Source organism: Carlito syrichta, unplaced genomic scaffold, assembly GCF_000164805.1.
Source record: "Carlito syrichta isolate Samal-C Ts95f unplaced genomic scaffold, Tarsius_syrichta-2.0.1 Scaffold306869, whole genome shotgun sequence".
NCBI classification, from domain to species: domain Eukaryota; kingdom Metazoa; phylum Chordata; class Mammalia; order Primates; family Tarsiidae; genus Carlito; species Carlito syrichta.
In genome coordinates, this window is record NW_007250965.1 from 132,710 (window position 1) to 157,205 (window position 24,496).

The window sequence follows — 24,496 nt, forward strand, 5'->3', positions numbered from 1 at the left end:
CTGGGCGACAGAGTGAGACTCCAACTCAAAAAAAAAAAAGAAAAAGAAAAAGAAAAACAATAGCAGCAAGGTGGGAACACACTAAGTCCTTCCCAAAGCGCAAAGCTGTTGTTACTCCAATTTCACAGATGGACTTTGTCCCAAGGAAAGAGTTCTGGGTGCAAAGATGGCTGAGTAATGAGCATCAGAGCAGAGTTGCTTAAATGTTCGAAATGTTGGCCAGCTTGGTGGTTCACACCTGTAATTCCAGCACTTTGGGAGACTGAGGCATGAGGATTACTTGAGCCCGGGAGTTCAAGACCAGCCTGGGAACTTTGCGAGAGCTCATCCCTACAACCAATACAAAAATTAGCCAGGTGTGGTGGAGCGTGCCTGTAGTCCCAGCTCCTTGGAAGGCTGAGGTGGAAGGATCACTTGAGTCAAGAGTGGAGGTTGTGGCAGCCACGAGCGTGCCACTGCACTCCAGCCTGGGGGACAGAGTGAGAGTCTGACAAAAAAAAGAAATTTTAAGATGTGGCATAAAGGACAGGTAGGATGTTGTGCTGACTTTAAAATGATGTGGTGGGCCAGATGCGGTGGTTCAGCCTGTCATCCCAGCACTTTGGGAGGCCAAGGCAAGAGGAATGCCTGAGCCTGTAGGTTCAAGACCAGCTTGGGCAACTTGGTGAGACCTCATCTCTACAATAAGTCACACAAACTAGCTGGGTATGGTGGCGTGCATCTGTAGTTCCAGCTACTTGGAAGGCTGAGGTGGAAGGATCGCCTGAGCCCAGCAGGTCGAGGCTGTGGTGGCCATCAGCGTGCAACTGCACTCCAGCCTAGGCGACAAGAGTGAGACTCCAGCTATAAAATGAAATGAAATGAAATGAAAATGTGGTGAATACTTGTCTACTGATGTGAGTGCTATGTATGATCATGTGATCCACATGGGTAAGCAAAGACTTTACAGTGTGATATCCATATAATATGGTTCATTTTCTTTAAAATCACACACACACACACATGCGCGCGCGCGCACACACACACACACACACAGACAGGAAAGTTTCTGAAGAGGCACGTGGTGTGCTCTGCATTTTAATAGCGTTGTCTCCAGGTGGGCAGAATGATGACTTTTATGTTGTCCTTCTGATCTTTTAAAAAATGAATAGTATTATTTTTGTATTAAAATTACCAAATAAGGCTAGATATAGCGGCTCACATCTGTAATCCCAGCACTTTGGAAGGCCTGGGTGGGAGGATCACTTGAGGCCACGACTTGGAGGCTGCTTGCAGTGAGCTCTGATTGCACCACTTCTTCTCCAGCCTGGATGACAGAGTGAGACTCCAACTCAAAAAAAAAAAAAAAAAGGGTGCCAGGTGTCATTGTCATAGCAATTATGCAATGAAAGTCCCTGACTTCCTACACTGAGTCACTTTAAATGTCTAACAACAATGCTGTGTAGGGAAGATGTTTGCTCACAATATCTGTAGATTGTTCTGGAAACTCTTGTCCAGGCTCTTAGAGAATTTGCTTTCTGTGTCACGTGACTCCTTTCTTCTTTCCACAAGGCACGTCTGACTTAGGCGGTAACACCTGTTATCTCTGTACCCCTGTACTCCTGAGTTCACCTGGGTTCCCTCCTGGCTTTGCTCAACCCGACTTCCTTCTCCTTCCTTCCTTCCTTCCCTCTTTCCTTCCTTCCTTCTTCTCAGAAGGCTTTTCCTACTCTTCCAAGCTGTCCAGTTTCCTCTAAGCCTCATCTCAAATTCCTCTTTCTCTATAGAGTCTCACATCATTCCAGTCCACCGGGATTTTGTTAATCTTTTAAAATTCTGTAGTGTTTGTTATTTGAACTTTAATTTTGTAAGTTATTAAATGTTCATCCATTCATTCACTTGCTACCCCTTTGTCTAGCACCCCCCGTGTGTCACCGGGTAACATGAAGATGAAAGGGTCACACCTACAAAGGGGACAAATCTACAAACGGTCTAGTAAGGGAAAGAGACATGAAGCGGCCATCATGATGGCGCCACCTGCACCATATAATAGGAATGTGTTGAGGACGTCGCCAGCCCAGGGGAGGGAATGATCAGCTCTCTTTCGAGAAGTTAGAAGAAGTTGCAACAGAGAATTTAGCGCATTCTCCATGCCCGGTCCCTAGTCTTACGAGTGACTAGGGACCGGGCACGGTGGCTCCTACCTGTAATCCCACACCCTGGGAGGCAAGGTGAGAGGATTGCCCGAGTCCAAGAGTTCAAGACCAGCCTGGGCAACATAGCAAGGCCTTCTTTCTAAAACAAAAAAAAAACAAAAAACAAAAACAAAAATCAGCTGGGTGTGGTGGCATGCACCTGTAGTCCCAGCTATTTGGGAGACTGAGGTGGGAGGGTCACATAAGCCCAGGAGGAGAAGGCTGTGGTGAGCCGTGATTGTGCCACGGCACTCCAGCCTGGGGACAGAGTGAGGCCCCGACTCCAGAAAAACGAGAATGACTAGGTCTTGTCAGGTGGAAGATCGAGGCAGAATATTCTAGACCAAGAGAACAGCAGTGATGAAGATATGGAGGCCTGGTGCACCCTGGCCGGTAGCAGTGTGTGACAGTTCATGTATTAAACACGGCCTGGCATCTCGTATCCAGCTGTAATGTCTTTAGTCTGTGTATTCAGCTCAAGGACACATTCGCTGACATTCAGCCAAGTGCTCTTCACAGAGCGGGCACTCAACTTGAACCCTGGGAGTGCCCTTGGCAGGCCGTTTACGGGCTAGGGGCGAGTGGACGGCCGTGACGGGCTGTGACGGCTCCGGCTTTGTGTTTGCCTAGACCAAGGACGCCCTCTTCACGATCCTCCATGACCTCCGGCCCCAGGACCGCTTCAGCATCATTGGGTTTTCCAACCAGATCAAGGTGTGGAAGGACCACTTGATACCCGTCACCCCGGACAGCGTCAGGGACGGCAAAATCTACATCCACCATATGTCACCCACCGGAGGTAAACGCGGCTCCTCCTGTTTACACTAGGGGTGGTGGGATAATAAGCTAGTTTTTGCCAAGAGGCCAGGATTTGAGGGTCAGAGCTGTTTACAGGAAGGGAGGCGGTAGGTAAGAGCTTCCCCAGAGTGTGAGCTTCTCTGATTGCCACATCGGTAAATTCTCCCCTTCCAGTTTCCAAATGAAGGTGGTCGAGTCATGGGGAAAACACTCTGAGAGGCATTTGAGGGCTTTCCTGGTTTATCCCATGGATCTTGTTACAAAAAAAAGTTATGTTGTTCCAAAAGCAGAGCTTTTTTTTTTTTTTTTTTGGAGTTGGAATCTCACTCCGTCGCCCTGGCTGGAGTGCAGTGGTGCGATCATGGCCACCCCAGTGTCAACCTGCTGGGCTCTGGTGATCCTTCTGCCTCAGACTTCCAAGTAGCTGGAACCACAGGCGCACGCTACCTTGCTTGGCTAATTTTTGATTTATTGTAGAGATGAGTTCTCGCCAAGTTGCCCAGGCTGGTCTCGAACCTCAGACTCAGGCAATTCGCTCACCTCGTCCTCCCAAAGTGCTGGGATTACAGACTGAACCACCAAGTCTGGCCTTTTTTTTTTTTTTCTGAATTGGAGTCTCACTCTATCGCCCTGGCTGGAGTGCAGTGGCACGATCACGACCACTGCAGTTTTGACCTCCTGGGCTCAGGCAGTCCTCTTGCCCCAGCCTCCTGAGTAGCTGGGACTACAGTGTGGGCCACCATGCCCAGCTAATTATTTTCTGTAGAGGCAAGGTCTTCCTATGTCGCCCAGGGTGGTCTCGAAACCCTGGGCTCAGGCAAGCCTCCCAAATAGCTGGGACTACAGGCACACACCATCATACTCAGCTAATTTTTGTTTTTACTTTTGTTTTTTTGTAGAGATGGGGTCTTGCTATGTTGCCCGGGCTGGTCTCAAACACCGGGGCTCAAGCAATCCTTCCGCCCCAGCTTCCCAAACTGCTGGGGTTACAGGCATGGGCCACCATGCCCAATCAAAGCTGTTTTTGTAAATTGTTTTGGGATGGAGAATTAAAGCCAACGGAGGATCCAGTGTTTTGTTTGCACCTTGGACTGTGGCGGGCAAATTGCTCAGCAAGGCAAGCAGAGATCCTTTGGCGGGGCTGGAACAGAGTGAGTGAAAGGGACAGAGTGAGTGAAACCTGCATCCCGTGTCCTGGGAGGGGCTGTAAAATGGAAGGGCTGTGACTCATGGCCCGCCTGTCTCAAGTATGGTGCCCAGGTGAGGCTGCCGCTTGCTCAGAGAGAGAGAAGAGGTCCTAAGGAATGCTGGGGAGACTCGAGGACCAGGACACGGCTGCCCACCTGTGCCAGGTGCATTTCTTCAACCTAGGTGGCTCTTGCTGTCACCTGTGTCACCAGCACAGTGGACGCCTGCAAGGAGCTCAGTGTGGGAGTGGAAATGACTCTTCCCCTAGCCCCTTCCTTAAAGGCTCTTTACAGAGATGCTGCTTCCTGGGGTTGTGGTCTCGGTGAATTCCACTTTGGCTGTCTGGGAACAGGCAAGACACTCGCTCCCTTCTTCTCCCATCGGGGTTTTCTTCTATCTTTTCTATATTCATGATTTCACATGCAAGACAAAGCCCCGATTTCTCAAATCAACTTAACTTGGGACTTGGTCTTGCTTGGCCGGTGCTGTCTCATTTACCGTGGGATTTCCTACCAGTATCCAAAACAGCATGATCTAGGAGCTGTTTTAGTGGCCGCTGGTGACCTAGAAGATTGGATTTAATATCATAGTGATGATCCACAGCAGGAGGATGGCAGGACTGGACAGTCCTGGAGGAAGAGACTCTTCTTTGTCTCGGTGCAGCCAGCTCCTAGCCGCTAGCATGGTTCCTGACATATGGCCGGGGGCGATGGCCAAAAGCAGAATTAGCTTTTGGAGAGTGGGCCCCCCATGAGGTGAGTGTTCTAGGAATCCATCGACATCAGGGTCCCAGCTAGCATGGCTGTGGGAGGCTGTGTTCAGCTTCAGTGAGACTTTTTTGGAGATTCTTTTAGTGCGTTTGCCCATTCTGTGATGGGCAATTTATAAACGCACCTGCCCACACCGTGCTGAGTGTTCAGCAGTTTTGGGCCAAAAACAGCATGACTCCCTTGCCCCACCCTCTCTATTCACCCAGTCTCATCCCAGGTGACTTTTTTTCTGTTTCTTCGGGTAAAAAAAGTCCTCAGAGGGAGACCTTTTGCCCATGTGGAAGAGGCGAAACAAAAAACAGCAGAAGCACTAAAGGGCATCAGAATGGGCGAGTTCAAAAACCGTTTTGAGCAGTGGAAAAAAGTATCTCAATAGGTGTACGGCATCAAACGGAGAGTACTTTTGAAAGCGACTGAAGTTAAAACACGTAAGAATAAATACACAACTTTTTAGAAATAAGTTCCGGGTTTTTTGGGGTTCCCCTCATAGTGCGTGCTCAGTGAATAGTGCAGCATGGAGTGATTCTAATGGTGCTGCTTACTATTGGAATGATGTGTATGTCTGTGTGTGTGTGTGTGTGTGTGTGTGTGTGTGTGTGTGTTGGGGGGTAAAGAACAGCCTTGGAACACAGCTGACCTGTGTTACATTCTTTTGGAATCCAAACCCTTGAGTCACTCTTGGCCTCTCTTACTTTTTCTCAACACCTCGTTGTCCCAGTCTCTGCAGGGAACAGCAAATTCACCTACTCCTCTCTCAGAAGAGGAGCTTTAGGACTGGGAGCGCGGATTCTGAAGCCATGTGCCTGGACTTGAATCCAACTCCACCTTCGGCTAGCTATTTCGCCTCTCTGTGCCTCAGTTTCCTTATCTGTAAAATGACATACCAACAGAGTTGCCATTAGGATGAAATGAGTTGAAACATTAAAAGTGCCCAGAGCAGGCCGGGCTCGGTGGCTCAGCCTGTCATCCCAGCACTTTGGGAGGCCGAGACAAGTGGATTACTTGAGCCTGAGGGTTTGAGACCAGCCTGGGCAACTTGGTGAGACCTCGTCTCTACAATAAATAAATAAAAGTTAGCCGGGCGTGGTAGCACGCACCTGTAGTTCCAGCTACTTGGAAGGCTGAGGCAGAAGGATCGCTGGAGCCCAGCGGGTCGACGATGGGGTGGCCATGAGCGTGCCACTGCACTCCAGCCTGGGTGATAGAGTGAGACTCCAACTCAAAAAAAAAAAAAATGTGCCCAGAGCAGTCCTGGTACACAAGAAGGCCCCTGCTAGCATCGGGTGTGGCTATTATTCTAACCCACTTGAGTCATCCCTCCAGCTGACACACTTGAGCCTTTCGATGACAGCTCCTTGCTGCTTTTGAGTGGGGGGGAGGTGCCCGGCTTAGTATGGGGCATGAGGCCAAGCCCTGTGGTGCTTCCCGTGGCTGTGTGCTGCCGTTGACGCTAATCCATCCTTTACCTTGGCTCTCTTGGCTGTAAAGTGGAGAGAGACTTGGCACCACTGCTAAGTGCTGTTTGAAGAGAAAACAAACACCAGCTCATCCATGCCCACACGTCCAGAGGCAACACGAAATTAGATAGGCATTAGAAAGTCAAATTAGCAATCCCAAGAAATGCTAGAGACCATTTCAGCCATAACTTTTCCTCTCTTTGACTTGGACTCCGTGTACATCTTAGCAAGAATTGTACCCATATTTGTCATGGGCATGGGCTTATCACTAGAAATTCTGAAGGATGTAAAGCCATGGTAGAGACACCCTGATGCTCTCAAATGTGGCACGTTTTGCAGGTAGATAAAAGTCACTCCAGGCAGAAGGGTGGATGGTGGTGATGGTTAGAGACTTCTGTAAATTAACTAAAGATCATGAATTGGACACTTAGAATGGGTGAATTTTTTTTTTGTAAATTTTATCTCAAGCTATTTTTTAAAAAAATGACAAAGGCAATAGGTGTTCACACTAAATAAAGATTCTCTTTTGCTTGGTGATGTGAGAAGGTGGCTGCGTAGTTGAATGGGATTCTTAGCTAACCCAGATGCTCCGTTCTGGCTGGTGGTTTCCACCAACCACCTGTCTCTCCCTCCCTCCCTCCCTCCATCCATCCATCCATCCATCCCTCCCTCCCTCCCTCCCCCAGGCAAATACTTGTTCAGCTGCTGCCACAGACACCACCACAACTTGAATCAGAGCTGCTGATGACCAGAGCCTCTGAAGGAAAAGAGACAGGGCCAGGAGGTGCCAAACGTAATGTCCCTTAGCAGGGCCCTAAGAGCAGAGGGAACCCCCAAGGGCAGGAAGCAGGACAGGGAGACAGTGAAGGTGACCGATGAGTTATTCCATCACTGCCATCGTGTCCTGGGCCACATCAAGGCACCTGAGGTGTCCTTCCCCATTCGATGCTCCTTTCTCTCCTCTGCCACTCTCTTTCCCTCCAGATTCCTGTACCTGTACCCAGTGCCTTCTGCTCCTTTCTAAGCCATTCTCAGGGAAGGGATAGAAGCCATTGATGCTAAGATTGTCATTCTGGGGAAGGGCCATATCTACAAAGCGACCCCCAAATGCAGAGGGAGCTGAGAAACCGAAGAAGGCAGCAGGCGGGTTCAGTTTGTCAGTTTGGATGACTGATTGGGGGAACTTCCGGCAGAAGCGTGGCCTTGGGCAGCTGCAAGACAGGTGGATCTCGCACTGTTACTCCCCAGACCAGAGAAAGTAGAGGCGTGCCGGGGGCAACCCCCCGGGCCAGGCAAGAAGGCTGGCTGCGCACGAGCCTGCAATTCATGAGATGACAACAAGGCTACTTTAATCTAGAAGCAGGAGCCCATGTTCTTAGTCTAAAAACAATGAATAAAGTCAGAATCAAGAGGCCTTCACAGTCCTCAGGCTAATCAGAAGCCAATATGGCAGGTCAGCAGCAGGATGGAGCCACTTTTGTCTCCAGTCGTGAAGGGTTCAAAACTAAGGTGTCATTGAATACCTTACAGAGGCTTTTTACAGTGGACTAATCCTGAGTCAATTATTTTTTTCAGTCAGAGTCTCACTCTGTCACCCAGGCTGGAGCGCAGTGATGCACTCATGGCTACCGCAGCCTCAACCTGCTGGACTCGGGCAATCCTTCCACCTCAGCCTCCCAAGTAGCTGGGTCTACAGGTGCACACCACCATGCCCAGCTTTTTTTTTTTTTTTTTTTTTTTTGAGTCAAAGTCTCACTCTGTCACCCAGGTTGGAGTGCAGTGGCACACTCATGGCCACCCCAGCATCAACCTGCTGGACTCAGGCAATCCTTCCACCTCAGCCTTCCAGATAACTGGAACTTCAGGTGTGTGCTACCTCACCCAGCTAATTTTTCTCGCCAAGTTGCCCAGACTGGTCTCAAGCCCGTGGGCTCAGGCAGTCCTCTCACCTCAGCCTCCCAAAGTGCTGGTATTACAGGCTCAAGCCACTGCCCCCGGCCTTTTTTTTTCCTTTTAAATTGTAGAGACACGGTCTCACTGAGTTGCCTAAGCTGGTATCGAACCCCTGGGCTCAGGCAATCCTCTCGCCTCGGCCTCTCAAAGTGCTGGGATTCCCATGCCCAACTCTGAGTCCTTTATATTCATTTAGCAAACACTTGGCAAGTTTCTAGACGGGCTGTATGATCTGGAGTCACCTGGTACGAGCAGGAGGCGGCTTCTCCCACGTGGCGGTCCTGTGAACGCAGGAGCGGCGGCGAGGGACCAGCAGCCAGGCAGGGGCTTTCGGGGTCGGGAGGTGAGCGCAGAGCTCGAGCTGTCCTGTGTTGGTGTCCCCCAGGCACAGACATCAACGGGGCCCTGCAGAGGGCCATCGGGCTGCTCGGCGACTACGTGGCCCACAACGACCTCGAAGACCGCAGCGTGTCCCTCGTCGTGTTCCTGACGGACGGGAAGCCCACGGTCGGGGAGACCCACACCCTCAAGATCCTCAACAACACCCGGGAGGCCGCCCGAGGGCGGGTGTGCATCTTCACCATCGGCATCGGGAACGACGTGGACTTCAAACTGCTGGAGAAACTGTCGCTGGAGAACTGCGGCCTCACGCGGCGCGTCCGGGAGGAGGAGGACGCGGGCTCGCAGCTCATCGGGTCTGTGGTCTGTCTTCTCGCAACCGTGACGCACTGTCTTGGGGGAGCGGAGGGTCAGCTGCTGTGGGGAGCCCAGACGGGAGGGTGCCTCGCTGCATCGGAACCTCTCCTAGGAGTGAGATGTTCATGGCCTGTGGCACGGGGGGATGTTACCATGTGTTTTGAAAAGCCAGGCAGGCCGGGCTCGGTGGCTCAGCCTGTCGTCTCACACTCTGGGAGGCCCAGGCGAGTGGATTGCCTGAGCCCGCGGGTTCAAGACCCGCCCGGGCAACCTGGTGAGACTGTGTCTCTACAATAAATCAAAAAATCAGCCGGGCATGGTAGCACATGCCTGTAATTCTGGCTACCCGGAAGGCTGAGGCGGAAGGATCGCCGGATCCCAGCCGGTCAAGGCTGCAGTGGCCGGGAGTGGCCATTGCACTCCAGTCTGGGTGACAGAGTGAGACCCCAACTCAAAAAAATAAAAGAAAGAAAAGCCAGGCAGGCCGGGCTCGGTGGCTCAGCCTGTCATCCCAGCACTTTGGGAGGCCCAGGTGAGTGAATTGCCTGAGCCCGCGCGTTCGAGAGCCACCCAGGCAACTTGGTGAGACCTCGTCTCTACAATAAATCAAAGATTAGCCGGGCGTGGTAGCGCACACCTGTAGTTCCAGCTACTTGGAAGGCTGAGGCGGAAGGATTGCCGGAGCCCAGCGGGTCGAGGCTGTGGTGGCCGGGAGTCTGCCACTGCACTCCAGTCTGGATGACAGAGTGAGACTCCAACTCAAAAAAAAAAAAAGAAAAAGAAAAAGAAAAGCCAGGCAGATCAGAATTCAAGTTCTGGTTTTGTTTGGTAAGTTGGAATCTCACTCTGTCACCCAGGCTGGAGTGTAGTGGCATGCTGCTCGTGGCCACCACAGCCTTGACCTGCTGGGCTCCAGCGATCCTTCCGCCTCAGCCTTCCAAGTAGCTGGAACAACAGGTGCACGCAACCACGCCTGGCTAATTTTTATGGTTTATTGTAGAGACGAGTTCTCACAAGTTGCCCAGGCCGGTCTCAGACCCCCAGGCTCAGGCAATCCTCTTGTCTTGGTCCCAAAGGATTACAAGCTGAGCCACTACGCTCGGTCGCAAGATGTTAAGGCTGTCTGTGCCTCAGTTTCCTTATCTATAAAATGGGGATTGCGGTCCGTTGACAGAATTCAATGAGAAAACCTATTGGCCCGATGACCAGGTATTCAATGAGCTCTTAGGGTTATAGTTAAAACCCTCCATTTGAAGGCACTTTCTAGCAAGTTTACTTTTATTCTACCCTATAAGTAGGTGGAAAAGGGAGTGTTGTCTCCATTTTAAGGACTAGTTAAATTGTCATATTTTTATTAAGAAGCAAAACAACCAATTAAAACTGGTGAATAATCAGATTATTCTTCTGAGGCGGAGAAGAAGCCAGAACTACATCTTCCAACACAGAAGCAGCTTCACTCGAACATCACATTGCCAAACATAGCGTGTGACCTTACCATCGAGTCGGGGACATGCCAGCACCCAGTTCAGCATGATGTGCTTTAACCTTCATTGTGGCATATATGGATGGTATCTGCTTAGAAGGAAGAGGGAGGCCTGGGTAGATTTCCAGGTGCTTAATATCCATAACCAAAGAACATTCATTCATGACTCATCTAAGCAGAGGTCTCTATGTTGTACAATAAGGGCAGATCCTTGGTATGGGATTAACCACCATTGCCTTCAGCATTTTTTTTTGGAATTGGAGTCTTACTCTGTTGCCCAGGCTGGAGTGCAGTGGTGCAATCATGGGTCACTACAGCCTCAAACCCTTGAACTTAAACAAGCCTCTCTTCTCAGCCTCCCAAGTAGCTGGAACTACAGGCATGTGCCACCATGACTGACTAATTTTTTTTTTTGTAGAAACAAGGTCTCACTATGTCGCCCAAGCTGGTATCAAACTCCTGGCCTCAAGCAATCCTCCCACCTCTGCCTCCCAAAGTGCCAGGATTACAGATGTGAGCCACCTCACTCAGCCCTCCCTCAGCACTCAAATGAAAATGCCGATTTGCCTCCCACTCTTAAAAAATTATCCAGAACTAGATTCCAAGAGGGAAATCTAATGCACTATATAACAGAATGTCCTTAACACTTCAGGGTTGAAATTGAGCACATCCATAAGGTATACAGAAGCAAAAGGCAGTTCCATTGAAACAAGTCAACTGCACTGTCATATAACACAAACTATTATCAATACCTGACATTTGCTGAGAACTTATACTACGCCAGGTGTTTCCACATGCATACCTCATGTGATCCTCACAAAGGTCCCTGAAGGTAGGTGTACTAGAGTGAAGGCTACCATAATCTAGGAAACAGAAGGCAAAGGCTGAAATAAGACAACTGATTATTTCTGTCTTCTGTGATCATCAGGCCAGGATAGATTCTGCTCCACAAAGTCATTCAGGGTCCCAGGCTCCTTCCATTGTATTGCTCTGCTTCCCTTCTGCAAAGTTGAAATTAGGCCACTATTGCTTTTGTTTTCCAGTCCCCGAAAGGGGGAAATAAAAGAAAGCCATCGCAAGCCATTTTAAGTGTCATGGAAGTCACATATATCACGTCCACTCATGCTCCGTTGGGGAAGACATAGTCACGTGGCTATGTTTGGCTGCAGTCGAGGCTGGGGAATGTAGTTGGTGGCCAGATGGGCATGTGCCCAGCTAGAACTCAATTCTCAAGAAAGAAGGAAAGAGCAGACTCGAGGGATGGTGATAGTTCTATAGATGAAGAAACTGAGTTTCAGAGAGGTTGAGCCACACGTCCCAAGACACATGGCAAGGAAGTGACAGAGGTAGAAATCGATTTCCTCAGCCTGTGCTCTCTAAGCCATTGGAAAGGGGAGTCAGTCAACAAGTCTCCTCACTTAGCAAGAAGCCACCATGCAGCATGACTATGAGGAAAGCTAATGTGAGCAAGTTCTGTGTTGCATAAAAGCACAGGGTCAAGGTCAAGGTCAGATTTCTCAAGTGTAATATGCTGCTTAAGGCACATCTAGAATATAGATTTGGTTCCAAGGAAGATGTTTTAAGAGGCATTTTGAGAAACTTCAGTGTGTACAAAGGACACTTGTGAAGACTCATTGGAGAATCTTAAAGTTGTATTACATGAAGAATAGTCCATGATACTGGAGTCTGATTAAGCTGAATAGAAAGTAGACCTCAAGGAGCACGCAGCATTGCTTTCTTAGACATCTAAATGCCTGTCATGTTGAAGTCAGATTCAGCTCATTTTGTACTGCTCCAGAGGTGAAACTGAGATGATGGGTGGGGATTTCAGGGAGGGAGATTTAAATCTACCCTAGGGAGATTCTTTCTCATCATCAGAACAGTTGAAAAAGGCTTGCAGCCAGGGACTGGCTCATGCCTGTCATTCTAGCACTTTGAGAGGCTGAGGCTGGAGGATTGCTTGAGCGCAGGGGTTCAAGACCAGCCTGGGAAACATAGTGAGACCTCATCTCTACAGTAAATCAAAAAATTAGCCAGGCATGGTGGTGCAAGCCTGTAGTCCCAGCTCCTTGGGAGACTGAGAAGGAAGGATCGCCTGAGCCCAGGAGATTGAGACTGCAGTGAGTGGTGATCATGGCTTTGCAGTCCAGCCTGGGTGACAAAGTAAGACTGTAACTCAAAGAGAGAGAGAGAGAGAGAGAGAGAGAGAGAGAGAGAAGAAAAATGCTGGGAGGCCTGGAGAGAGTGCATTCTGTCTCCCCAGTTGTGAATGAGGTTGGGCTGAGTGACCTCCTAGCAGAAATCTTGCCAGGGTGGCCCAATCGCTCTGAAGTCAGATGTGCCCCTCTGAGGGTCTGTGGCTTCCCCCAGTGTCGTCCTGCCCACCGCCCGGTGGGGCCCTGACTCTCTCCCCCTGTGCTCCCAGGTTCTACGATGAGATCAGGACGCCCCTCCTGTCGGACATCCGTGTTGACTACCCCCCCAGCGTGGTGCAGCAGGCTACCAAGACCCTGTTCCCCAACTACTTCAACGGTTCAGAGATTGTCATTGCTGGGAAGCTGGTGGACAGGAAGCTGGATCAGTTGCATGTGGAAGTCACCGCCAGCAACAGCAGGAAGTTCGTCGTCCTGAAGACGGACGTGCCCGTGGGGCCCCAGGCAGGGGAGGACGTCCCAGGAGGCCCCGTGCCCATGGGCGATAGGGAGGGGGACCCCAACCACATCGAGCGTCTGTGGGGCTACCTCACCGTGAAGGAGCTGCGGAGCTCCTGGCTGCAGACCGACGAGGGGGAAGAAAAGGAACGACTGAGGCAGAGGGCCCAGGCCTTGGCCGTGAACTACCACTTTCTCACCCCGTTCACCTCCCTGAGGCTGAAGCAGCCAGCCCCTGGCGCAGGCAGGCCGGAGGAGGCCCACGGCATGTCAGCTGTCATGGGGCCCGAGACGTTGGTGCAGAGTCTGCAGGGGGCCAGCACGCAGCCAGGTAAGGCAGCTCCAGTGCCCGCCATGTGGGAAGGACCCAGGATGGCCTAGGATGTTCATCTAACACCACCGCAGGCCACAGCAACCTCGGCAGGAATCTGTGTTATTTTAGTGTATTATAATGTTTATAATCAATAACTCAGGCTGGGTGCAGTGGCTCATGTCTGTAATTCCAGCATTTTGGGAGGCCAAGATGAGAGGCTCGCTTGAAGCCAGGAATTCAAGACCAGCCTTGGCAACACAATGAAGAGACCCTGTCGCTACCAAAACAAAACAAACAAAAACTGTTTTACAAGTTAGTCAGGTGTGGTGGTGCACACCTTTAATCTCAGCTACTTGGCAGGGTGAGACAGTAGGAATACTTAAAGCCTGAGTCCCAGGCGGCAGTGAGCTACGTTCACACCACTGCGCTCCAACCTTGGTGAAAGGGAAACTCTGTCTCTAACAACAACAACAAGAGCTTTTTCATTCTCTAAGCTGCTACAAATGTGTCTGAAATGTATCTGAAAACTGTATTTTACTCCTCTCGCCACCCCCCCCTTTACCTCTGGCTTCACCCTCTTTAATGAATAACACATTCTTTTCCTTCTCCTTTTTAGGGCCTGCGCTGGAGAAACCATACCAGCCAAGAATTAAAATCTCTAAAACATCAGGTAAAGCAAAGGATGTGGGTGTGTGTGAACTGAGAGTAAGGAATGTTTCAAAAGTTGGGCAGCTAGGAATTCCCTGAAGCCAGTTAAAATACCAGCTCCTCTAACAAGTTCAAGGCCGCAGCATGAGGCAGCTTCCAAGAACCAGGACCGTCCTTAGGCCATTCTGTAAACATTGTGGTGATAACACATTCTCCAGGAGGCCTGGCTAGAGCCCTAATAGCATACATGGGGAGCAAAGCACGTTTCAGTCATGATTGAGTTAAAAAGGCATTTGTTTTTGAGATCTGAAGCAGGCATGCTCCCAGCCTCTGGTGTTACAGTTATAAAACGGGGCCACAAAAACAAAAATGTTTGGTGTGACAGGCAGATTTTGTTTTTGTTTTTCAGTCCTTGGCCTTAGAAAGGAAGAACAGATTTTTTAAAATGTCATGAGATTTCCTTTTGCCAACTTCCCGGGCTTATAATAAAAATCCTGATGGAAGGGTCGCATAGGGGCCAGGCTTTGTCCTTACCACATACACATCATCCTTGGTGGGTCTCTGTTGTTACCTCTAGGTGCTGTGCTGCACGTGCTTGTGTGTATACAGCCAGGGACATCCTAGGGACTGGCTGTGGACAGCGAGGCCGCACAGTCTCCAGAGGACAGAATGCCATTCCTTTGAATACACTTCAGGCTTTATGGAATGCAGGAAAGGTTTCCTCTTGGATACGACCTGGAGGGATGACTTTTCCACCCCTCCCCTCTTTGGGAAACAAGCACTATCTTTCCTTGTAAAGGGAATTGGACTATTTGAGTAAAATGGTGTGGTATGTGCACATAGAAACTCTCAGAGAGGCTGGGCACAGTGACTCATGCCTGTAACCCCAGCAGTGTGGGAGGCAGAGGTGGGAGGATTGCTTGAGTCCAGGGGCTCAAGACCAGCCTGGGCAATATAGTGAGACCTCGTCTCTACCAATAAATAAATAATCACAAAAATTAGCTGGGTACATTAGCACGTCCCTGTAGGTCCACTTCCTTGGGAGGCTGAGGCCGAAGGATCGCCTGAATGCAGGAAGTCATGGCTGCAGTGAATCATGATTATGCCACGGCACTCCAGTCTGGGTGACAAAGTGAGACTCCAACTCAAAACGAAACAAAAACAAAAAAGAAAACACACACATACACACAGACCTCTCAGAGAACTGTCAGAGACACAATACAGTTGCCTTTCCTATCCATGAATTCCACCAACCATGGGTCAAAAATACGTGATACAAATTGCATCTATAGTGAACATGGATACACTTTCTTTTTTTTGAGTTGGAGTCTCACTCTGTTGCCCAGGCTGGAGGACAGTGGCACACTCATGGCCACCGCAGCCTTGACCCGCTGGGCTCTGGTGATCCTTCCATCTCAGCCTTCCAAGGAGCCGTAACTACAGGCATGCACTACCACGCCTGGCTAATTTCTGATTTATTGTAGAGACGAGGTCTTGCCAAGTTGCCCAGGTGGGCGGCGAACCCAGGGGCTCAGGCAATCCACTCGCCCCGGCCACCCAAAGTGCTGAGATTACCGGCTGAGACACTGAGCCCGGCCATCACTGCCCTTTTTAAACAGTATGGCTCTTGGCACGGGCATGCAAAGATCGCCTACGGTTTCCTGGGGAGAAGTGCGGTAGAACTCCAGTCCCAGGGCAGGAAGGAACCTCATTCAGATCTCGTCCTCTGGGCCGTTCAAGGAGAAAGCAATGGACGCGGGAGCCAGCGTGGGAGGGGGAAGGGGGCGGGCTTGTCTCAGCTCGGCATGGGTGGCAGGGTCTCTCTTTCCTGCCCTGCTTTCTCTCTAGGCTTGGTTGTCTGCATTAGTTGAGGTATGGTGAAAGAAGCACTGGATGGGGGCACCCCAAAACATGCACACATTCTAAGTCTGACGATGGCTCAAAAGATGGAGACAATCAAATGAATGCTAGCGACAGGCTGGACAGTCACAGAGCATGGTGGAAGTGTGGCTGAGCGAACGTCACACTACACATTGCTACCGTGATTCAATTCAACTTTGAAAAGTAACCCATAGCTGGGCTTGGTGGCTCAGCCTGTAATCCTGTGCCTTGGGAGGCTGAGGTGAGTGTTTTGCCTGAGGCCGCAAGTTCGAGACCTGCCTGGGCAACTTGGCGAGACCTCATCTCTACAATAAATCAAAAAAATTAGCCGGGCATGGTAGCGCGCACCTGTAATTCCGGCTACTCGGAAGGCTGAGGCGGAAGGATCACCGGAGCCCAGCAGGTCGAGGCTGCGGTGGCTGGGAGTGGCCACTGCACTCCAGTCTGGGTGACAGAGTGAGACTCCAATTCAAAAACAAAACAAAACAAAAATGAAAAGTAACCCATAGACAGCGTCTCTTACAACATGTGGACCATTTTTGGCACCTTCAGTATTTGCATTTAGAACACCTGAAGTCACGCGTTGGCCATGCACTCACTGGGTCGTCTGGAGAGTCACACCCTTCCCATCCATCTTCCTCAGCTGGAAACCAAGGCCACCTTCCGTCCAGTATTGTTGTCAGGAGAAACGAGAAAGCGGCCCCTGCACACAGAAGGCGCCCACTCCATGTCTTTCCTCTCTCTCCTTTGTTTCCTCTGTTCCTGCAGTGGACGGCGACCCCCATTTCGTGGTGGATTTCTCCTTGAGCAAACTCACCGTCTGCTTTAACATTGACGGGCAGCCCGGGGACGTCCTAAGGCTGGTCTCGGACCACATGCACTCTGGTAAGTTTTGCTCTCCCTCGTGGCATCTGGGCAAAGACCAGGGAGGTAGTGCACCCCCTCCAAACTTAAAATGGGTGTCCAGTGACATCAGGGCCACATTAAGGATGTACAGTGAACCCTGTTGATGGACAAAGGAAGTGACCTGGGCTCCTGGACTTGACATCCAGAAGACGCACATCTGAGCTACTGCCCTCTCCCTTTCTGTAGCTTTTGTTTTTGTTTTGAGTTGGGATCTCACTCTGTTGCCCAGGCCGATCATGGCTCACCACAGCTTTGACCTTCTGGGCTCAGGTGATCCTTCCGTCTCAGCCTCTGGAGTAGCTGGGACTACAGTTACTCCATGCACCTCCACGCCTGAATTTTTATTTTTTGTAGAGATGAGGTCTCTGTTTTGTAGAGATGTTGCCCAGGCTAGTCTTGAACACCTGGGCAGAGACAATCCTCCTGCCCGCTCTGCCTTGGCCTCCCAGAGTGCTGGGATTTATAGGTGTGAACCACCACACCCCCGCCTGGCTGTCTCCCTTGTCAAATGAAGATAGTGACACCCCGCTGACCTTACAAGACTTACCAAGTGTATTTAGATGACACAGGGGACATAAAGTTGCTTTGTAAACGTTCAGGTACTCCAGAATCCGTTTAGAACTCTGGCCTCCCCAGGGTCTCCATTTTTCAATGGATAGATGTCCATCCATGTCTGGAGAGGCCAGAGTTCTAAAGCCATCTGTCTCATTCCCTGGCAACCCGGATGTTAACCGCACAGCCCTCTGTGTGCCAAGGACACGTGTGTGGAACAGGGCTCTGGTCCCAGTCAGTCTGTAGAGGGCCTGGGTTGGAGAGATTAGCACGGCAAAAGCCTTTCGAGTTCAGTGCAGGTGACACGGCTCGGCTGTGTGAGGACAAACTTTGGAGTGGATGTCCCAGCATTTCTTGGTGCTGAGAAGAGGAATGTCTCGGGAGCTCAGGTTGCAGTCGCCAGCCAGGTGAGGTCCCCTGCTAGCAGTGTGGATGATATAATGATGTCAAGTTTGATCCTGAGCTCACTCATTTGTTCTCTTGCAGAGTTATTGGCCTTGGAGCCAAATCCCCATCGTTTCTTTTTTCTTTTTTTGAGTTGGAGTCTCACTCTGTCGCCCAGGCTAGAGTGCAGTGGCACACTCATGGCCACCGCAGCCCCAACCTGCTGGGCTCCAGTGATCCTTCCATCTCAGCCTTTCAAGTAGCTGAAACTATAGGCTGCACCACCACTTCTGGCTAAATTTTCTTGATTTATTGTAGTGATGAGGTCTCACCAAATTGCCCAGGCTGTTCTCGAACCCCTGGGCTCAGGTAGTCCTCTTGCCTTTGCCTCCCAAAATGCTGGGACTGCAGACGTGAGCCACTGCGCCCGGCCCCCACCATTTCTTATTTCAAAGGACTCAGGAGTGAGATGAAAGCCCAACCTTATCCCTCCCGGAAGGCGTCCCCTCTTCCCGGAGCCGTCTCCAGAGTTTCTGTATTCCATGAGGTGTCCATGAAGGGAACTCAGCCTGAAGATGCTTACAGATTAGAGGCTGGAAGGACACAGGCTCTGCCTGTGCTGAGATTTCTCCTCTCCCCTGACCCTCACCCAAGGGAAGACTCTCTTCTCCTTGAATGTCTAAGAAGCTATGAGTCAAGATGTACTGGGAAGATTGTTCCCAAAGCAGAGAAAGCAAGAGTTAATTATACAGCGATCGTTTATTGTTGCAAATTGCCTCTTTGCTTGAGAGCTAAACACATTTAACATGCACCACCTGATTCAGCCCTGACCAGCTCATGTGCAATTGCCATCAGTTTGCTGTGCAACCAGACAGCACGGAACCCTGAGGCTGGCTCACAGGCCTTGCAGAAGTCCAGAGAAGCCACAGCTGTGCTCAACACGATGCAGGAGAATAGAAAAGAGGTCCACTTGGCAGCCATTCACAGCTTACATGCTCGCCACCTCCTGGCATCCTCACAAAAATGGTTAGCTTTATATCTTCCCATTCTGCAGGTGAGAAAGTCGAGGCTCACACTTCAAAAGGCCTCTTCTAAGGAGGAAACACCAAGTGGAAGAACTTGAATTTGAGGACTAAAAAGCAAATTCTAACTTTGCATTCTGCCACCTTCTGCTCAGCACCTCCGAATGAGAGTCAGTGGTCACTGGTCGATGCAAAATATGCATCAGGGCCACACAGGACTTCAGCATGACAGCCAGACACTGGGAAGAAAGCAGACAGACAGGCTCACTCAGCTGTTTAGCTGTCCAGATACTTACACCCTGTTTTCCTTTATTCTTTTTCTTTTTTTTCTTTTTGAGTCGGAGTCTCACTCTGTCGCCCAGACTGGAGTGCAGTGGCCGCTCCCGGCCACCGCAGCCTTGACCTGCCGGGCTCCGGCGATCCTTCCGTCTCAGCCTCCCAAGTAGCTGGAACTACAGGCGCACTACCACGCCCAGCTAATTTTTGATTTATTGTAGAGATGAGGTCTTGCCAAGTTGCCCAGGCGGGTCTCGAACCCACGGGCTCAGGCAATCCACTCACCTCAGCCTCCCAAAGACGCGGGATGACAGGCTGAGCCACCGAGTCCGGCTACACCATGTTTTCTTCTGTGGCATCTTGACCTAATCCCACATCTCCTCTATCCCAAGATGCTGGTCCAACATGGGGGAGGGAAAATCCGCTCATAACTCTATGCGTTCACTCATCCATTCACTCACTCAGTAGCCACTGAGTGGTCTCTATAATAACCAGTGAGCGGTCTTTATAGTAACCACCGAGCATGGCCTCCATAATAACCAGTGAGTGGTCTTTATAATAACCAGTGAGTGCTCTCTGTGGTAACCAGTCAGTGGTCTCTGTAGTAACCAGAAGGTGGTTTCCATAGTAACCAGCAAATGGTCTCTGTGTAACCAGTGAGAGGTAACTATAGTAAGTGAGTGATCTCAACAATAATCTCTGAGTAGTCTCTGTAGTAATCAGGGTGTGACCCCTCTAGTAACCAGGGAGTGCTCTCTGTAGTAACCAGTCGGTGGTCTCTGTAATAACCAGCAGGTGTGGTCTCCATAGTAACCAGCAGGTGGTCTCTATGTAACGAGTGAGAGGTGATTGTAGTCACCAGTAGGTCTCTATCGTCACCAGTGAGTGGTCTCAACAATAATCACGGAGCGGCCTCTGTAATAACCAGTGCGTGACCCTTCTAGGAACCAGGGAGTGGTCTCTATGTGTGACTAAGATCATGATTTTGGTCCTGGAGATACAGAGCTAAGCCTGGAGGAGGGAGGAAATTCTGCTTAGACGCTGTTAGCGAGAAAGTGGGGATGGGTTTCCTAACCTTGCTCTTTGCCCTTGGCCTTCAAGGTGTGACGGTGAACGGAGAGCTAATCGGGGCCCCCGCCCCTCCAAACGGTCACAAGAAACAGCGCACTTATTTCCGCACCATCACCATCCTGGTCAACAAGCCCGAGCGGTCCTATCTCGAGATCACGCCCAGCAGAGTCATCCTGGACGGTGGGGACAGGCTGGTCCTCCCCTGCAACCAGAGCGTGGTGGTTGGGAGTCGGGGGCTGGAGGTGTCGGTGTCCGCCAACGCCAACGTCACCGTCACCATCCAGGGCTCCATTGCCTTTGTCATCCTCATCCACCTCTACAAAAAGCCCGCGCCCTTCCAGCGACATCACCTGGGCTTCTACATTGCCAACAGCAAGGGCCTTTCCGGCAGCTGCCACGGGCTGTTAGGTAAGCAGCGCTCTCCTCTTGGCGAGGGGATCAGAGGAGGAAGTATGTCTCCCAAAGTGAAGCCGATACTGCTGATATTGACGGCTTGATGGAGAAATTGAATAGAAATGTGGTGTACACACACACACACATACACAGAGAGAGAGAGAGAGAGAGAGAGCAAGCACCATGTGTTGCTTAATGACAGGGAGACATTCTGAGAAAGGCGTTATTAGTTGATTTCATCATTGTGAGCACATCATAGAGTGTTCTTGCACATACCTAGGTGGTCTAGCCTACCACACACCTAGCCTGTGTGGTCTAGCCTATTGCTCCTAGGCTACACACCTGTACAGCCTGTTACTGTACTGAATGCTGCAGGCAGTTGTAATAAAGGTATTTGTGTGTAGCTAGACACATAAATACTTACCATAGCTAGGTACGCAGCCAGACATAGCTAGACATACATAGCTAGACGTTACATAGGCATAGCTACTTATATAACTAAGAATAGAAAAGGTACAGTAAAAATGCAGGTGTATGATTTTAGGGGACCATATTGTCAGTCATTGATGAAACATCATGGGTGCATGACTGTCTATATACTATGAAAATTAGATTTCTGGAAGATTTTCTGGAATGGGAATGGACTTTTGGAGCCAGTTCTCACTAGCCTTCTGGGGAAAAGAACTAAAGACCAGAGGGTGATCATGGGAAAGTCTGGCTTCTTGCCCCTCTGCAAGAAGACACGAATTAAGGGCTGACCACAGCCAGCACCCAGCCTGAGCGATACCCCTCCCTGCGTGTCGCCCACATTCCCGGGAGCAGAGGCAGGCCGCTCTGGCTGGCTTTCTTCAGCATGCAATTTCACGCAGGCCCCTTGCCCAAAAATACAGAGTGAGCCACGGCCAGGGCCCAGTTTAGAAAGCGGGATTTCCTGACACTTGAGCAGGGCGCATTTCTCCACGCCTGGCTGCCAAGTCTGAGTTCCCTTCCCAGATGCCGATCTGCACTCCTCGGGCCCGAGTCATGCCCTCACTTGACCTGCAGAATTCCTAGGATGAGTGTCAGGGATAAACTGAACAGACTGCTTTCCACATCCCACCCCGGCACAGACCCACCCAATAGATAGTTTGGAAGGGGACCTATGACAGGGGGCGAGAAGAAAGAGGTGGGAGAGAGAGGGAGAGGGAGAACCAGGCTCTCCTTCTTCTGCTTCTGTCTTGCCCTCCAACTCAGAAGAGGACTGTGGTCATCTGTGGTCATCTGTGGTCAGACAACTTTCCAGTGTTAGCAACTGGAAGCTGCCGCAAGTGGCAGGCCACCACGAATGAATACATCCTCTGCTGTCTCCCCCATACCCACAAAAACACAGGTTCTTCTGCTATTGCTGAGAAACGTGCCTCCCAGGAGACCCCAACCTAGGACTGTGGTCAACAAAAAACCCTCTCACCACGGGAACACGGAAGTTTAACTTTGATAGATATTGTCTGCATCTGACAGAGACTCCATGCTTTCTTTTTCTGTCCTCTCAGGTCAGTTCCTAAACCAGGACGCCAGACTCATCGAGGAACCTGCAGTCCTTGGCTGGAACCCTACCCACCCTCTGTCCCCCCAGGCGGGAGAGGGGGCCGAGACCATCCTGAAGGTAAAAGGCCGCCAAGTCCCAGTGGTCTGGAAGCAGAGGAAGATTTACAATGGGCAGGAGCAGATAGACTGCTGGTTTGCCAGGAACAATGCCGCCAAACTGATCGATGGCGAGTATAAGGACTACCTGGCATCCCATCCGTTTGACACGGAGATGACGCTTGGCCTGGGAAGGTCCAGGGGACTCTGAAACTAGCAGCCTTACTGCAAAGAGCGCAGACGGGAGTGTGATCTAGGGGCCCCCGCGGTGCAGGTCTTCCTGGCTTTTGCCAGCCTCGACTCCTGGGACTGGCGGGACTCCGTGACCTTCCCCCAGCAGAGTGCGGGTCCAGCATCTGCTGAAACCGAGGGTGGGGGCAGGAGGCTTGAGTGCAAATGTTATTTCTTCCCGCTCTCTCTTCCTGCCTCTGCTCCTTCCCCATTGACGGTAGAGAAACACCCGGGGAAAGAAGGTCATCGTCAAAAAGCAAGGAAGTCTACATCTTGTCCCAGCCAGGTGGTCTGCCCCATGACCTGTCAAAAGGTAACCCTTTCTGAAGAAGGACAGTCACCGCAGAATTTGTTTTCTCTGTAAAAATGACCAAATTTGGGCACTTTGCTTTTTGCCTTATACGCATGCCTGGGGATCTCGCCTTTTAGTTTCGTTGTATTTTCTAGATTGCAGCCAACCTCTGCCTCTAAGAAACTCATAGAGTCCAGGCCACCGGTCATGCAAACAGCCCATATGTTTGATCACTGTAAGCAGCTGAGTCTTTGCTTAGGAGAGAGTTTTCTTCTGCTATTGTAACTTGCCTTTAAAAACTAGTTTTTGGCCGGGCTCGGTGGCTCAGCCTGTAATCCCGCGTCTTTGGGAGGCTGAGATGATTGGATTGCCTGAGCCCACGGGTTCGAGACCCACCTGGGCAACTTGGCGAGACCTCAACTCTACAATAAATCAAAAATTAGCTGGGCGTGGTAGCGCATGCCTGTAGTTCTGGCTACTTGGAAGGTTGAGGCGGAAGGATCGCCGGAGCCTAGCAGGTCGTGACTGCGGTGGCCAGGAGCGGCCACTGCACTCCAGTCTGGGCGACTGAGTGAGACTCCCAACTCAAAAAATAAAAATAAATAAGTAAAAAAATAAAAACTAGTTTTTGGCTGGGCACAGTGGCTCTCACCTGTAATCCCAGCACTTTGGGAGGCCAAGGCAGGAGGATTGCTTGAGCCCAGAAGTTTGAGACCAGCCTGGGCAACATGGCGAGACCTCATCTCTACAAAAAGTTAAAAAATTTGCCAGGTATGGTGACATGCACCTGTAGCCCCAGCTACTCAGGAGGCTGAGGTGGAAGGATCACTTGAGCCCAAGAAGCGGAGGCTATGTGAACCCTGCTAGTGTGACTGCACTCCAGCCTGGGCAATACAGTGAGACCCCGACCCCAAAAAATAATAAAATAAAAACTATTTTCATTAAAAAAAAAACCTTTATTAAAAATAGATTACAACCCAGATACTGAGCTCTCTCTAGTGGGCTTTGTAAGCCACTTGACTTTGCTAATGGATATTCTCCCGTTTATTGTGGTCCTCCAGGAGGTGATAAGTTCCGTCTATATAGTCCCTAGATGGGAGTTGGGGCCAGTGCAGAGGCTAGCTATAGCAGGAAGCATGTACATGCTTAGAAAATCTTTAAGCCAGGCTTGATGGCTCAGCCTGTAATCCTGCGCTTTGGGAGGCTGAGGTGAGTGGATTGCCTGAGCCCGCGGGTTCGAGACCTGCCTGGGCAGCAAGACCTCATCTCTACAATAAATCAAAAAATTAGCCGGGTGTGGTAGCGTGCACCTATGGTTCCAGCTACTTGGAAGGCTGAAGTGGAAGGATCACCGGAGCCCAGCAGGTCAAGGCTGCAGTGGCCGGGAGTGGCGACAGAGTGGCCGGGAGTGGCGACAGAGTGAGACTCCAACTCAAAAAAAAGAAAGAAAGAAAATCTTTAAAAACTTCCCTCATCTGGGATAGGCAGAAGCCAGGAAGTCAGCATGAAGAGGGGCTTTGGTTCCAAAATGTGGACAAACTTGACCCCCTAAGAAAAAGATTAAAATCATAGGGGGGTCAAAAGTCAGCGAGTATGACCAGGCTCACACCTGTAATCTCAGCACTTTGGGAGGCCAAGGTGGGAGGATCACTTGAACCCAGGAGTTCAAGACCAGCCTGAGCAGCAGAGCAAGACCTCGTTTCTACAAAATAAAAATAAAGTTTAAAAAGTCAGTGA

The 24,496-nt window shown here is 50.5% G+C and overlaps 1 protein-coding gene across 1 annotated transcript in view; it reads left to right on the forward strand.

Moving 5' to 3' along the window:
* The window catches only part of ITIH5 (inter-alpha-trypsin inhibitor heavy chain family member 5), a 98,756-nt gene extending 76,053 nt beyond the window's left edge, over window positions 1-22,703 (forward strand). Inside the window, exons 9-15 of the mRNA XM_021715228.1 lie at window positions 2,805-2,973; window positions 8,726-9,035; window positions 12,945-13,501; window positions 14,100-14,153; window positions 16,781-16,897; window positions 20,254-20,631; window positions 22,146-22,703. Coding sequence (XP_021570903.1) covers window positions 2,805-2,973; window positions 8,726-9,035; window positions 12,945-13,501; window positions 14,100-14,153; window positions 16,781-16,897; window positions 20,254-20,631; window positions 22,146-22,447 — 1,887 coding nt within the window. The 3' untranslated portion in view covers window positions 22,448-22,703. The remainder of the gene's footprint in view (window positions 1-2,804; window positions 2,974-8,725; window positions 9,036-12,944; window positions 13,502-14,099; window positions 14,154-16,780; window positions 16,898-20,253; window positions 20,632-22,145) is intronic.
* The last annotated feature ends 1,793 nt before the right edge of the window (window positions 22,704-24,496 follow it).